The 15,558-nt window shown below is 50.0% G+C and overlaps 1 protein-coding gene across 5 annotated transcripts; it reads left to right on the forward strand.

Annotated features, from left to right (window-relative positions):
* The first annotated feature begins 7,251 nt into the window (after window positions 1-7,251).
* Window positions 7,252-15,510, forward strand: ELP5 (elongator acetyltransferase complex subunit 5). 5 transcript variants are annotated; one of them, XM_089772446.1, is made up of 8 exons: window positions 7,252-7,418; window positions 7,794-7,854; window positions 8,077-8,157; window positions 8,579-8,805; window positions 8,989-9,182; window positions 11,351-11,449; window positions 14,305-14,405; window positions 14,732-15,510. In XM_089772446.1, exons 1-8 carry the CDS (start codon window positions 7,373-7,375, stop codon window positions 14,838-14,840), a joined length of 918 nt encoding a protein of 305 aa, XP_089628572.1. In that variant the 5' UTR covers window positions 7,252-7,372; the 3' UTR covers window positions 14,841-15,510. The 5 variants fall into 5 exon arrangements, with proteins under 5 accessions (XP_089628572.1, XP_075763170.1, XP_089628574.1 ...); XM_075907055.2 differs by having other exon boundaries at window positions 7,253-7,409; XM_089772447.1 differs by having other exon boundaries at window positions 7,279-7,413.
* The last annotated feature ends 48 nt before the right edge of the window (window positions 15,511-15,558 follow it).

Genomic DNA, 15,558 nt, shown 5'->3' on the forward strand with positions numbered 1-15,558 from the left:
CAAACACAACACACACTTCCCTCAAGAGTCCTGTATCTGCTTCTCCTCTACCTGGAGAACTCCCTCTCTAAAGCCTCACTCAAACAGAAAAGAAAAAAAAAAAAAACCCACCACTACACACCAACAAACACAAGCTCAGCACACAGTAAGAAAGCCTCAATAACACTTTATCCAAAAGAGCACACTGCATCAATCCTTTAGAATCTAAAAACTGAAAAGTTGAGAGAAATTATTAAAGGAAACAAATTACATACCCCGATTGTGAAGTTTTTGGTACAGGCTTGTAGCAGAGATGGAATAAACTGCTGTCTTGTGTCTCTGGAATACATCCTGGCTACGTCTACACTGGCCCCTCTTCCGGAAGGGGCATGTAAATTTCAGCAGTCGTCGTAGGGAAATCCGCGGGGGATTTAAATATCCCGCGCGGCATTTAAATAAAAATGTCCGCCGCTTTTTTCCGGCTTTTAAAAAAGCCGGAAAAGAGCGTCTAGACTGGCCCCGATCCTCCGGAAAAAGTGCCCTTTTCCGGAGGCTCTTATTCTTACTTCAAAGTAAGAATAAGAGCCTCCGGAAAAGGGCACTTTTTCCGGAGGATCGGGGCCAGTCTAGACGCTCTTTTCCGGCTTTTTTAAAAGCCGAAAAAAAGCGGCGGACATTTTTATTTAAATGCCGCGGGGGATATTTAAATCCCCCGCGGATTTCCCTACGACGACTAGTGAAATTTACATGCCCCTTCCGGAAAAGGGGCCAGTGTAGACGTAGCCCCTCTGTTAGGATGGGTCATCAGTCCTTTCAGGCTCAGTTCATAGCAACGATGCTTCTGTAAGAATGAGCTGGAGTGAAGACAAAGCTGGAGGAGTTCCCAGGGCCCTTGTTCTACCCTTGCCCACGTGGAGGGAATCCCACTGCTCTCCTGGGCTACGTCTACACTGGCATGATTTTCTGGAAATGCTTTTAACGGAAAAGGTTTTCCGTTAAAAGTATTTCCGGAAAAGTGCGTCTAGATTGGCAGGACGCTTTTCCGGAAAAGCGTCCGTGGCCAATCTAGACGCGCTTTTCTGCAAAAAAGCCCCGATTGTCATTTTCGCGATCAGGGCTTTTTTGCGGAAAACACTACTGTGCTGTCTACACTGGCCCTTTTCCGGAACAGTTGTCCCGAAAAAGACTTTTGCCCGAACGGGAGCAGCATAGTTTTTCCGGAAAAGCACTAATGATTTTATATTAGATCGTCAGTGCTTTTCCGGAAATTCAAGCGGCCAGTGTAGACAGCTGGCAAGTTTTTCCGGAAAAGCGGCTGATTTTCCGGAATAACTTGCCAGTGTAGACACAGCCCACGTGTGAAAGTACCTCCTGAAATGGAGTTTGTCACGTGACTTGTGAGCCAGGCACTGTGCATGTCAGACTCAGGCCTTAGCAGCCATTGCTCACCGGCTGGTCTGAATGTTCACAGCAAAGTTCCTTAGCTGTGGATCGGCACCACTGAAGGCCATTTGCCAGCGAAGTGCTGCTAGTCACTTCACTAGCCACCCTTACACAATAGGTGGGCAAAGCCTGTTGATATCTCCCAGAAGCAAACGTGAAATAAAAGTATAAAGCCAATACTTATAACTTCAAATACAAAAATATGTGCAGTATAAACAGAATCCTAAGCTTTCTATAGACATCTAATTTGGCCCTTTTTGCACACAATTTGGTGCAAACATATAACAATGGTTGCAACAATGTTTTGCATATTCATATCAGAATCCAATGATGTTAGCCACCCAATGCAGTTCATAGGCAGCAGTTTTAAAAGAAGCAAAAGGCAGTATTGTCCCACCCAATGCACAGGCAGCCTGTGGAACTCCCTGCCAGAGAATGTTGTAAAGGCCAAGACTAGAACAGGGTTGGCCAATGTGCAACCAGAGAGGACTTCACTAGCAAATAAGATAGGTTTTAATGTCTTCCAGACTGAAAGAAACATTAGTCCAACACGAGTGGGATCAACACAGCGGGGAAAGGCTACTGCATTTCACTCAGTGCCAGACAGCAAGTCACATGGGATCATCCAGTGATTTTGTCAACTCTACAAAAGTTCTTGGTGACAATTCTGACCTTCTGGTCTCTTCCACACAAGGGCTGTGAAGGATCCCGGGGCAGCTTTGGCACTGAGCATGTTAGCAGCAGCTATCTGTTGCCGTCCTCGCTGGGGGAGCTCTCCTGGCACATCAGAGGTGTGGCATCACTGCTGTCTGACTTATTTTAGAAGCATATATTTTTGCATGTCCATGCAATAAATGGTACAATGGGGTTCTGGTGTTGGTGACTTAATGGATAATGGGGAGGAGAGTTCCTGGCATGGCTGGGGGGGATGTCCCTGCATCAAACTTCACTTTTTTTTTAATGTAAGGCCATTCCCGGACATTCCGGAAAAGTTGGGGCTATTTTGCTTGCTCTTCAATGGATTGGGTTGATAGTTGAGTTTGTTAATAGTGTCTTTGGCCAGAAACATTGTGATGGGGCAGGGGTGCCAGAATGGGGGGGAACCAATGGGTCATGGCCCCATCACTTTTTACCAGCTGTATGAGTGAGCGATTAGGGAGTGGCAAGGAGCAAGCGGGGGAGGAGGGGCTGTCAGGGATGTGATGAAGTGGGGATTGTATTCACTCTGTTCACTTTGTTATGTTGCATGTGATTCTACTGTCCCATAGTAACCCCGTGTGCACACCTCAGTTTCCCTGGGCACTGTACCACCTACATCGGGGCTACTCAACTTTGGAAGCCCTGGGGCCCACAACGATAATTGCAGCACATGCCAAGAGCCGCAACTTGAATGTGGTTGCATATACATGCAAATAGCTTCTTTCACACTGACGGGTGTGAATACAAAGATTAAGGCAAGACTACACAACACACAGGCCCCATTTAAGTCAGTTCTGCATAAAATGCAATATTTACCTGATTTCCACCCATTTGACAGCACTTTTAATGAGAAATGGCAGTCTAGGAATTTAACTTCTAAAATGCATATTAACAGAAGACCATTATATTTACTACTTTTTTGTTTTGGCTCCCATCCGCAGGCCATGTGTTGAGCCCCGCGTAAACCTAAACCACACTACAGACCACAAAGAAATGGGCCACAGACCACACACAGCCCACGGACCACATGCATGTTGAGTAGCCCTGACTTATATGGTGATGGGAATTTCAGTGTGAGTGTCTCCCTCACTTGTACAATAGCTGGTGCTTTCTGTAACCTAAGCCTCGGAGGAGGTGTAACCAACAGGAAGCTGGACAAAGGCTAGAGGTGGAGCTGGCTGCAGGGCTGCGGCAGGCTGAGTATGTGATTTAGTCTCTGGCGTGGGGGTGCAGAGATGAGGGTGAGTGGTTCTGGTTTCTGCGCTGATAAGTCTGTTCTACTCTGTGTCTCTGACAACTAATAAGTTTCAACCTGCTGCTTGACAGTCACATCTGACTGCTGATGGCGGTGCAGGGCCTGGTGACTCCCCACACCTCGCTGACAGGGCGGGGGCAGGATGGCACAGGATGTGGGCGTTGAAAGAACGGGGAGTGTGGGACGTGCCCTTGGAAGGGATGGTCCAGGGGGAAGGACCTTTTGGAGAGCTGTTGCTACTCCTGATTCTTAACAACCCCTGGATCATGTTTTTTAATATTTAACCTAAATTACTCCTTGGCTTACTTCTAGTGGACTTGGAGAACAATTGACCCCTATTCTATTTAAAACAGCCCTTCTCATAGTTGAAGACTGTTCTGATTTCCCCCTTCCCTTTTTTCAAGATGAAACACATCCAACTTTTTTTTTTTTTAACTTTTCCTCATGTGTCAGCTTTTCCTAAATCTTTACTCCTTTCTGCTGCTTTCCTCTGGCCTCTTGCCAGTTTTGGTCACATCTTTTTGAAAGGGCGAGTCTGAGAATTGGACATCATCAGGGCTTGCCGAACCGTGGTGAGCCCCGCTCGCCAGCTGTGCTGTCCGGTGATCTGTGCATGCAGATCGCCCAAACCCGGCTCTTCCAGGTTGCAATCTACTCGCCATGGGCGAGTAGATTGCATTATTTGTTGAGCCCTGGATATCATACTCGAGTTGAGGACTGAACAAGGCCAGAGCAGAATTGAACGACACCCTTCGGGTGCGTCTAAACTGGCAAGATTTTGCGCAAAAGCAGTCGCTTTTGAACAAAAATTTGCCAGCTGTCTACACTGGCCATGTACAAAATCAGTGCTTCTTGTGCAAATACTTTCACGCTCCCACTCGGGAAAAAGCCCTCTTGTGCAAGAATACTTGCGCAGGAGGGCCAGTGTAGGCAGGGAAGAACTGTTTTGCGCAAAAAAGCCCCAATGGCTAAAATGGTGATCGGGGCTTTCTTGCGCAAAATTGCGTCTAGACTGGCCATGGATGCTTTTGCGCAAAAACACTTTTTGCGCAAAAGCATCCGTGCCTATCTAGACGTGCTTTTGAGGAAATACTTTTAACGGAAAAACTTTTCCATTAAAAGTATTTCCGCAAAATCATGCCAGTCTAGATGCAGCCTTCTTGTTTTGTGTAGAACATTCCTGTTAATACACCCCAAATTAGCCTTGACTGCGTCATGCTGTCTTTTCTTTACCCCCCACCTCCCACAGTTAACCTGTGGAACTCCTTGCCAAAGGCTGTTATGAAGGCTAAGACTATAGTAAGGTTCAAAAAAGAATTAGATAAATTCCTGGAGGATAGATCCATCAATGGCTATTAGCCAGGATGGACAGGGAGAGTGTCCCTAATCTCTATTTTCCAGAAGTTGGGACTGGATGATCAGCGATGGATCCCTTGATGATTACCCATTTTGTTCATTTCAGGTGGGACACCGGGCATTGGTCACTGTCAGAAGAGAGCTGGGCTAGATGGACTAACAATGGGATAGAGAGGAGCCAGTGTGCAAAGATGCCGGCTCATTCTCTGGTCCCCTGCCGGGTCTCAGGACAACTCTCAAGCTGCCACTCTGCATTTTTAAAAGAGACACAGCAGTGGCAGCTACCCCCTCTCATCTTCCTCATACTGTCCCTATACACTTCTAAAGGGACACAGCAGCAGCAGTCCTCCGCCCCATGACTCCTCTCACACTGCCCCTCTGCACTTCTAAAGGGACACAGCAGCAGCAGCCGGCTTGTGCTGAGACAGACAAGCAGACAGGCTGCTGCTGCTCTGTCCCTTTAAAAATGCAGAGTGGCAGTGTGAGGGTTGTCCTGAGACAACCTGGGGAGGGGGGACAACGGGACACAAGAGAATGAGCTAACGTCTTTGCATGCTGGTTCTTCTCTGTCCCTTTAAGAGTGCAGTGCGGCCGGGGGAAGGGAGGGAAGAGGGAGTGATCAAGTAGTTGATAGTACTACACAATAAGCTCCTGCTTATGGGGTAGTCAACTACTCGACTACTCTTTCACATCCCTAAAATGGACCTTTGGTCTGACGCAGTATAATTTGTGTTTTATTCTTATGTCTTCTACTTGATCTCTCCAACCAGGGATGAAAAGAAATTCTGAAATGTCAAAAATTCCCAGTAGATTGATTTTTGTTGTTGTTGTTAACCAGTTTGGTGTTTGTCCTAGATGACCTTGCAAGCAGTGTTCCCTGTAAGCTGGGTGTTTGTATGGCTGCTCAGGAGTGATTCAAAGGGCGCCTAGCTGATTAGCAGAGCTTCCACTGATAGATTTAGTGTTTCTACTGGTAGTGCACATTAAAGATTATTCTGCACATGGCTGGAACAGATTAGAGGGAACAGTGCTCGTGAGCCCCTTGCAATGCTACGACTCTGAAAGTGACTCCAAAGGGAGCTCTCAAAGGCTAGGTCTACACTCGCGGCTTCTTGCACAAGTATGGCCGTTCTTGCACAAGAATCTGCAGAGCGTCCACACTGCCCGCCCGCTCTTGCGCAAGTAAATTTACAGTACGGCGTGGTAAAAGAGGGCTCCTTGCGCAAGAGCTATGCTCTTTTTTAACAGGTGTAAGCCCTCTTGCACAGGAACTCTTGCGCAAGAGGGCAGTGTGGACGCTTGGCAGGGATTTCTTGCGCAAGAAAGCCCTATGCCTAAAATGGCCATCAGAGCTTTCTTGCGCAAGAGCGCATCCACACTGCCATGGGCGCTCTTGCACATGGCAGTGTGGACATTTTCTTGTGCGAGACTTCTTGCACAAGAACACTTGCGCAAGATGTTCTTTTGTGCAAGAAGCCGCCAGTATCCCAAAGAAGCCCTCTGGTATCCCAAAATAGCTACTCCACGTCTGCTATTTCACCATCCCTGTAAACCTCATTGTATGAATGAAGGATACCTCAAAATAATACTGTATTTCAAAATTTGGAGCAAAATGAGCTAAGCAATTTGCATCACACCAATTGTGTGGCTTATTTTGTTTCGGATGCTGTGTAGATGCACCCAAAAGAAAAGTCCTCGTTTGGCTGTAAATGAAAACTGAGCATAGCATCTAACTCAGTGCAACCAATGCAGCTTAAGCAGCTGCTTTTGCGGAAAAACTTGCCAGCTGTCTACACTGGCTGCTTGAATTTCCACAAGAACACTGACGAGCTCATGTAAGAAATCAGTGCTTCTTGCGGAAATACTATGCTGCTCCCGTTCGGGCAAAAGTCCCTTTTGCACAAAGCTTTTGCGCAAAAGGGCCAGTGTAGACAGCTCAGATTTGTTTTCCGCAAAAAAGCCCCAATCATGAAAATGGCGATTGGGGCTTTTTTGCGCAAAAGCGCATCTAGATTGGCACGGACGCTTCTCTGCAGAAAGTGCTTTTGCGGAAAAGCATCCATGCCAATCTAGCCGCTTTTTTCCGCAAATGCTTTTAATGGAAAACTTTTCTGTTAAAAGCATTTGCAGAAAATCATGCCAGTCTAGATGCAGCCCAGCAGTCTGGGAATTTAGCATGAGCCCTGGAGATGCTGGGGTAGGGAAAGAGGCCTTGAGGTGGGTGCGAGGCAAAGGCCAAGGAAAGATTTGACCCCAGGAGATGGGGCGGGGAGCGCAGACAGGGGGAGAGACGGGGAAACCCGGTGCCTTTACGGGCTGCACAGCGGATTGCGCGCCTAAGAGGCGGGGCGGGGATAGGAACCGGAAGGGGGCCTTGGCCAGGCCTCAGCGCAACCAATGGCGGCTTCAGTCTGATCCTTAAGCCCGCCCCGAATCGCCCGAGAAGCGGCAGCTCCGAGGCGCATGCTCAGTGCCTGACAAACCCCCCCCCCCCACACACACACACGACACCGCAAAACGGATAGAAAGGCGCTCGCCCCTCCCCGCAGTGTGTCGTTAGGGGTGGCCTGGCCCTCTGTGCCGCACCCCGTTTAGCATTAATCCGGCAGTTCGTTGGACGCCTACAGCCCAACATGGCGGATGGAAGGTCCTTCCCCGCGCGCACATGCCCGGCACTGTCCGTACGGTGATGTCATGGAGAGGCGCCGGCATAGAGGGGCGGGAGGGATGTTGGGGGAGCTGGTGGCTGGGGCAGCGGGTGGGCTCGTGCTCATCCAGGGTGAGGGGGCGAGCAGTGGGCGCAGCCTGGGAGAGGGGGCGGCTGGGGGAAGTGGGCCGAACAATGCGGGGAGGGGGAGCAAAGGAGTCAGAGGGAGGGAGATGCTGGGGAAAGGGGGGTGCTGGGGGACGGAGGCGGGTGCAGGGAGAGCTGGGGGGACGTGAGGATCTGGACGGGAAAGGGAGCTGCAGAGAGTGGGGTGGGTTTTGTGTGGGGGAGCGGGGCTGATTCTGCAGGGAGGGTGTCCCTGTCTCTCACCAGCCCCGGGGCCTTTTCCTACAGACACTGTCGATTGCGAGGGCCGCAGCCTGCTCAAGACCTTTGTGGCGGCTTCAGTGCGCAGGTGGGTGTGGTGCCCCGTAGCACCCACCCTCCGACCATGGGGCAGTGGAGAGATGCACGCCCCCTGCTGGTGCGCTGCGCAGTCTCTCCCGGCCTCCCCTGGGGGAGAGATGCTGCTTCCCTCCGCATAACCCACAACTTCCGCCTTGATCTCCAGCGCCCCCTAGTGGTCCGGGGCTCGCTCACGTTCTTGGCTTAACCCCCTCTCTCGTGGTGCCTCCAGGGGGGAATCCGTCCATGTTTTTGGCTTTGAAATCCCCGAGGAAGAGTTCCGGGCTGGCTTTGACCCTGATGTGGCTGCACAGTGAGTTTTCCTGCCCCCCCATCCCAGGAGCCTCCCCACAGCTTCACTTCTCCTCCATTCCCACTCCCCCCGGACCAACATAGTATGGCCCTTACAACTCCCATCTCCCCTTCACAAACCCTTTGCCTTCCCCTGACTTGGGGGAGTATTCTTGCCTCCCCAGGAGCTGAGATGTATCAGCTTTGTGTGCCTGCACTCCTCCCCTACTCCAGCCCCAGGCAGAATCCCTCTGCTGGGGTGGAGTGGGCAGGGACCCCTGGTAAATGGGGCCAGAGGCATGGGATAACTGCTAGCTTTTGAAGCAACAGACTCAGGCTCTTTGCAGACTCAAATCAGTGTCAAGTTGGTACCTTGGGGCAGATGCCCTCTTCATGCTGGCCCATCCTCAGGGGTTGACTTTTGACCTTTTCTCCCCCCCCAGGTTGCTATATCAGGATGGGTTTACAGATCCCCTATGCTGGAACGGGAAGACAGGGGGATTCAGGGTGGAGGAGTTCTCAGTACTGGGGGTGGTGACGCGCTTGCAACGAGGACCTGTGGGATCTGCCACCATCATCCTGGACTCACTCAGTTGGCTTCTGCTGCGCCGGCCTGTGCCTGCCCTGTGCCAGACACTGGCACAGATCCCGAGGGCTGCTGCCAATGCAGGTCTGGACTTCTGGGGGTGCTGGGAGCCAGAATTCTTGGGTTCTCTTCCCAGCTCTGGGAGGGGAGAGGAGTGGAGGCTTGTGATTAGAGCGAGGGGGCTGGGAGCCAGGACTTCTGGGTTCCCTCCCTGCTCTGGGCAGTGCAGGTAGGGGTTTGATCTTTCCCTTCTCTCTCTCTGTTCAGGCCTGCGTGTGACGAGGATCGTGGTCTTGCTGCATGGGGACCTGCACCCCCTGGGCCTGGTGGACACACTCCACTCCCTAGCCCGAGCTGTAGTGTGGGTGGGGCCAGCCCCGGAGGGCATGAGGAGCAAGGAGGATGCCCACCAACTAGCCTCCATGCTGCAGCGCAAGGGGAGCGGGAAAGTTGTTAAGAAGGTGGTGTTCGGGGGCCCACAGGAAGATCAGGGGGTGACTGGGATGGAGAAAAACATGGGACGGAGGGAGATTATGGGTTAGGGTATAGGCAGGTGAGGGGTGTATGTTAGGGGGCAGAGATGCCCCTAGATCTTGGATGTGTGGGGAGGTGTTATAGAGAGGAGAGGCTTTTGAATGGGTCAGGGTAACTTAGCAGCTGGGATGGGCAGGGGAGTAAGGAAGATGTGGGAGGAGTATGTGGCAGGGGAGGCTTCCCCTTTTGAGTTGGGGGTTTTGGGGTGATTTGGGGGGAGCAGTGGGAGGCCGGGATTGTCAGTTTTTGGGGGGTTGGCTCTGTCTCACTGTTGTACTTAAAAGTACTGCCCGGGATCTTTTCAGGGGGAAAAGGCAAAGTGCCACATTTGTTGTTAATACTCATATAGCAATCAACACTTATATGCATATGATACAATATGTGCGTGTGCACACACGCACATACTCCCCACCAACCCACACACCCCCTCTGTCTTGTTACCAATAGTTGCTCCCCCTAACTGCTCTGGCCACGTGATTAGGTGGTGGAGGGGTGGAGCCGGGCTTCTGCTGATCTGGATCGATGCTCCCATGTTGACAAGCTGAAACCCGGGGTCCCCCTACAAGATGCCTAAGATTTATAGTGTCTTCCCTCTCATGTAGATCTACACCAGTTAGTGATCACATGCATATGCATAATCTGAGTTGTCATGCGTACGAAAAGCTTCAGGGGGTAGCCCAGTTAGTTTGCAAAGGAAAAAATTAAAAAACAAATCTAGTAGCACCTTACAGATTAACAATATGTAGATGGTATGATGAGCTTTCGTGGGCATAACCCACTTCTTCAGATGACAGGAGTATTAGAAGGCCCGATCCAAGAACATATGCATATGAAGTTAGACATCTGGGCTACGTCTAGACTGGCATGATTTTCCAGAAATGCTTTTAATGGAAAAGTTTTCTGTTAAAAGCATTTTCGGAACAGAGTGTCTAGATTGGCACGGACGCTTTTAAGCATCCGTGGCCAATCTAGACGCGCTTTTCCGCAAAAAACCCCGATCGCCATTTTCGTGATTGGGGCTTTTTTGCGGAAAATAAATCTGAGCTGTCTACACTGGCCCTTTTGCGCAAAAGGGACTTTTGCCCGAATGGTAGCAGCATAGTATTTCCGCAAGAAGCACCGATTTCAGACAGTAGGAAGTCAGTGCTTTTGCGGAAATTCAAGCGGCCAGTGTAGACAGCTGGCAAGTTTTTCCGGAAAAGCGGCTGATTTTCCAGAAAAACTGGCCAGTCTAGACACAGCCCTGTGGTGCCTTCGGGGTGGTGTCTCAATGCTGCCATATTCACCTTCAAAGAGGGAGTTTCCAAAAGCAGGCACTTGCGGCTGACTCCCAAGGTGTCCATGGCTACGTCTACACTGGCATGATCTTGCGCAAAAACTCTTTAGCGCAAGAGTTCTTGCGTTAAAGTCATTGTGCAAGAGAGCGTCTACACTGGCATGTGCTTTTGCGCAAAAGCACATGCCAGTGTAGACGCTCTCTTGCACAAGAAAGTTCTGATGGCCATTTTAACCATAGGGTTTTCTTCCGCAAGAAATTCATGTTGCCTGTCTACATTGGCCTCTTTCACAAGAACAGTTGCACAAAAGGGCTTATTCCTGAGCAGGAGCATCATAGTTCTTATGCAAGAAGCCCTGATTTCATACAGTAGAACATCAGTTTACTTGCGCAAGAACACACAGCCAGTGTAGACAGGCAGCAAGTTTTTGCGCACGATCGTGACAGTGTATACACAGCCCATATGTTCTGTCTTCTTTCAATGAGCCCACTTCACAGGTCCCATTATTCATCTCATTATTCTGGGATCTGGCTTCCATCCTCTCTCCAAAAGTTGCAACTGCCCTGAGGTGCTTGTCTTTTTAGTTTTATCCATTCACTCAATAGGGACATTCTCTTACCTTACTTATTCATAGGGACTATTCTACCAAGACTTAATACAAAAGACTTAAAGTTTCTATGTTCTATATTTAAAAAAGTACAAAGTTTCTATGTAAAAGGACTTGTTACCAATTTTAAAATTTCAATTAAAGAATAATACTGAGATTTATGATTGATACAGAGATTTATCTACATCATCTTTTTCCTTCTCCCTGCCAGGAGGAATATTTCTCCATCTTGACTGGCTTCACCCTGAAAGCTTTTGGAGAGCCCACCAGGAACACACCCCCAGATGAGGATGCTGACTCCCACTCTGCGGTAGGGTCCCTTTCCTCAGGAGCTGGGGGACCTCTATTACAGAGCCATGGACTCTGAAGGAGGCCAGGGTGGGATCAGTAGGGGCTGGTTGGGGAAGCTTAGTTTGGGGTGCTGGATATCTTGGGGGGCTGTCTGGGAGGAGTGGGCAAAATCTGGGGGCCTAGGGAGCACTCCTATCTCCCTTGTGACCCTCTAGGGCAGATTTTCCAGATGTGGACCCATTTTGACAATTCAGGAAGACTTGGTGACCCAAGGCAATTAAAAAACGGCACGGAAGGGAAGAGGAGAGGAGAGGGGGGCAGTGCCGTAGCTAGCTAATTTTGTGCCTGAGGCAAGAATATAAAATTGTGCCCCCTCCTGTTTATATATTCATAGTAGTTATTTCATAGAAAAACTGAGAATACATTAATAATAAAATAATAACACTACATTTGAGTTGTGATAGGGGAAAGACACATCCCCAAACTGCTCTCCTCCCCCACCCTGGCTTAACCCCACACTCAGAGGTTGGAGGGGATGGAGGAGACACATTCAGGGGCTGGGGAGCTGGAGGGCCGGAGAGTCACTTTCAGGGACTCGGAGTCTCACAGTCAGAGAGGCACCTTCACTCAGGCCTGAGTGTGTCACACTCAGTCACACACTCGGGTTGGGGGGAACACTCTTGGGCTGGGAGTCACACTCAAGGGCTGGGAGTCAGGGCGGGGAGAGGAGGCGGCACACTCTGAGCCTTGCGCAAGAACACAGGTGTTACAAATTAGAAAAATACACACAAAATTGTACTTTTTTTTTAAATATATTTTACCAAACAGTTTCACCTGAACTTAAATTAATGGGATGGTCGAGCGTGCATTTGCTTTGCTAACTGTTGTATCCTCTGAATTGTTGTGGCACTCCCGTCTCAGGCTCCCAAACACAGTCCCATCCCCTACCCCGGCCCCCGTGGCTGCAAGCCGGCCAAGACTCTTCCCTGGCCAGCCAACTCCAGCCGCGTGAACCCTAGCCGGGGTGGCTGGAAACCTCTCAACTGGACACCCAAACATCTGACCTCCCTATCCCCACCTACCTGAGCTGGGTGCTGCTTCTTCTCTGCATCCTGTAGCGTTCTAACTTCTTTCCCCTCGGCTGTGTCTAGACTGGCAAGTTTTTCCGCAAAGGAAAAACTTGCCAGCTGTCTACACTGGCCAATTGAATTTCCACAAGAACACTGACTTCCTACTGTCTGAAATCAGTGCTTCTTGCGGAAATACTATGCTGCTCCCGTTTGGGCAAAAGTCTTTTTGTGCAAAGCTTTTGCGCAAAAGGGCCAGTGTAGACAGCTCAGATTTGTTTTGAGCAAAAAAGCCCCGATCGTGAAAATGGCGATCAGGGCTTTTTTGTGGAAAAGCACATCTAGATTGGCACGGACGCTTTTCCGCAAAATCTGCTTTTGCGGAAAAGCATCCGTGCCAATCTAGACGTTCTTTTCCGCAAATGCTTTTAACAGAAAAGTTTTCCATTAAAAGCATTTGCAGAAAATCATGCCAGTCTAGACGTAGTCCCCATGTCCAGGGATATTTTCTTACTACTCTGTGCTGAGTCACTGAAATGATATTCAATTAAATCGATTGGTTTAACTGCCTGAAGGTTGTTAAGCCAATTAAGCTGAGTACCACTTCAGGTGAATGGCTCTTTAAGACTAAGCCAGCTGTTGAGCTGGGAGGGGGAGGTACCTTTTCAAATGTGTGAATGGCTCCTTAAGAGCACCACCTGGGGAGACACTTGGTGACCCTTTTGAAATGTAATGGTGACCCATATTTGGGTCCGGACCTATAGGTTGGGAAACCCTGCTCTAGGATGACTCATACTGGGAGAGTTGGAGGCTTGCCCATGGGCAAGTCTGATAGGGAGGTAAGTGACTAACTGACTAGCCAACTATCTGATAAGCAAAAGGTTATTGGATAGTCAACACACTTGAGCTACTTCTACACTGGCGCGTTCTCATGCAAAAACTCTTTTGTGGAAGAGTTCTTCTGCAAAAACTCTTCCAGAAGAGAGTGTCTACACTGGTATGTGCTTTTGCGCAAGAGCATCCATGCCAATGTAGATGCTCTCTTGTGCAAGAAAACTCTGATGGCAATTTTAACCATAGGGATTTCTTGCACAATAAATTCAGGTTGCCTGTCTACACTGGCCTCTTGCACAAGAACAGTTGCGCAAAAGGGCTTATTCCTGAGCGGGAGCATCAGAGTTCTGGCGCAAGAAGTCCTGATTTCATACATTAGAACGTCAGTTTACTTGTGCAAGAACACGTGGCCAGTGTAGACAGGCAGCAAGTTTTTGTGCAAGAGTGGCCGCTTTTGCGCAAGATTGCGCCAGTGTAGACACAGCCTAGTCCACTAGTCACTCCCCCCCCCCCCCCCCACTTGCTGCCTCTATCGCAAAAAGAGGCAGCAAGGTGGGGGAACAAGAGTGGTGCTGGAGGGAGCCATCTTAAAAGCCGGTTCAGTCCAGCTCCATAGGAGGGAGCAGGGGTGCACCAGCAGCCAGCTTTGAATTGGAATAACACATGGAGCCTGGGGTTTGCAGGCTCCATGCGGGCACTTTCTCTTTGAAATGCACAATAGCCCCCACTGGAGCTCTTTGCTTTCAAAGCAGAAGTGCCCAGGATCAGTGGGACTCCCTGCTGGCTCCAGGCTCCATGCCGCATTCCAACTTTAAAATGCACCAGAGCTCCCGCTGGGGCTCTTGTACATTTCAAAGACAGATCACGGATGTTCTTGTTAACTAAGCAAATTGATGGAGATCCCATTGACTATTTAGTTAGTTCATTAATTGAAATTTAACATCCCTAGTCTGATGACATCTGTTCCCCCCAGGTGGACACTGCCGCCTACCTGACCTTCAACCTGCAGCTGTCGGACACAGAGCGCCAGGCTCGGGACAGGGTGCCGCTGCCTTTCCATTTCAGCGCCCAAAAGTGAGTGTAGCTCATTCCCTGGGAGAAACAGCCCCCTAGAAACCTTCCCCGCCTCTGATCTGCACCCTCTCTGGGGGCAGCCTCCTGGATGCCTTCCCTGCCTCTGTTTTGCACCGCCTGGGAGGAGATACTCCCTGCCTTTGCACCTCTGAACAACCAGTATGCCCATCTATGCCCCCTTGACTCCTCACAAATTAAATCGGCCTCTGCCTTGCCCCTTCCCAGTTCACCCCCAGCCTCTGCCTCCCCAAATACTCATGATACGCATCCTGCCCTCCCATATTGTGTTCCATGGGAGCTGACTCCCTGCTTCGTCCCCATGCTAGGAAGTCATCTCTGCTTGAGGCCTCGGCTGGAACTGGAAAGATCTATTATGAACCGGATGCCACAGATGACCTGGACGAAGAGGATCCAGATGATGATCTGGATGTGTGAGAACTGAGGAGGGTGTGTGAGGCCTCTTCAGCTTCGATGGAGCCCCAGATCTCTGTCTGGGATGGAGCCCAGTTCTGGTGCTGCCATATCTGGGATGGGGCAATACCCAGGAGTGCACTGCTGACACCTGCTTAGGGGCAGAGAAAGGGTGGTTGTTTTTGTGAGGTCACGTGGTGCCATCAGGCTTTTGACTGGAGTTAGTATCTGACTAGGAGTGGGGCTGAGTTGTGGCCCTGGCCCCACTTTCCCCATAAAGCCCCCCTATCATTCTGCTGTCCCTTACATCTCTACCACTTCCCCTCGTGGCATGGGAATGGACTTCCTTAAAGGACCCGGAGTTGGATGGGAACTGGCATCCTGTAGAGGGAATGGGTCCTGTGGCTCATTCCCTGACGTTCTGAGCCAGCTGGGATTGGGGACCACCTTCTGCCGTCTCCATATTTATCCTTAATTCCTCTCTGTTTGTAGAGGTATGACTCAACCTGCTTCAGTAGAGAGAAGGCTCCCCTCCCCCCCACTCTTAAAACTAGCTGATTCCCTTTTTTGGTAGAATGTACAAAAAAAACTCAACGTCCATTGCTGCTGCCTCTGCCAGACCCCCATGTTGTTCCCTTGTTTGTATAAACCATGTGCCTTGTGCAGCAATTAAATGAAACTGATGTGTGTTTAATATCAGAGCACTGGGGAGGGGTTCAGCACTGCTGGAGAAAGGGAACAC

The sequence above is a fragment of the Pelodiscus sinensis genome, chromosome 22 (assembly GCF_052426305.1).
Source record: "Pelodiscus sinensis isolate ZL-2025 chromosome 22, ASM5242630v1, whole genome shotgun sequence".
Lineage (NCBI taxonomy): Eukaryota > Metazoa > Chordata > Testudines > Trionychidae > Pelodiscus > Pelodiscus sinensis.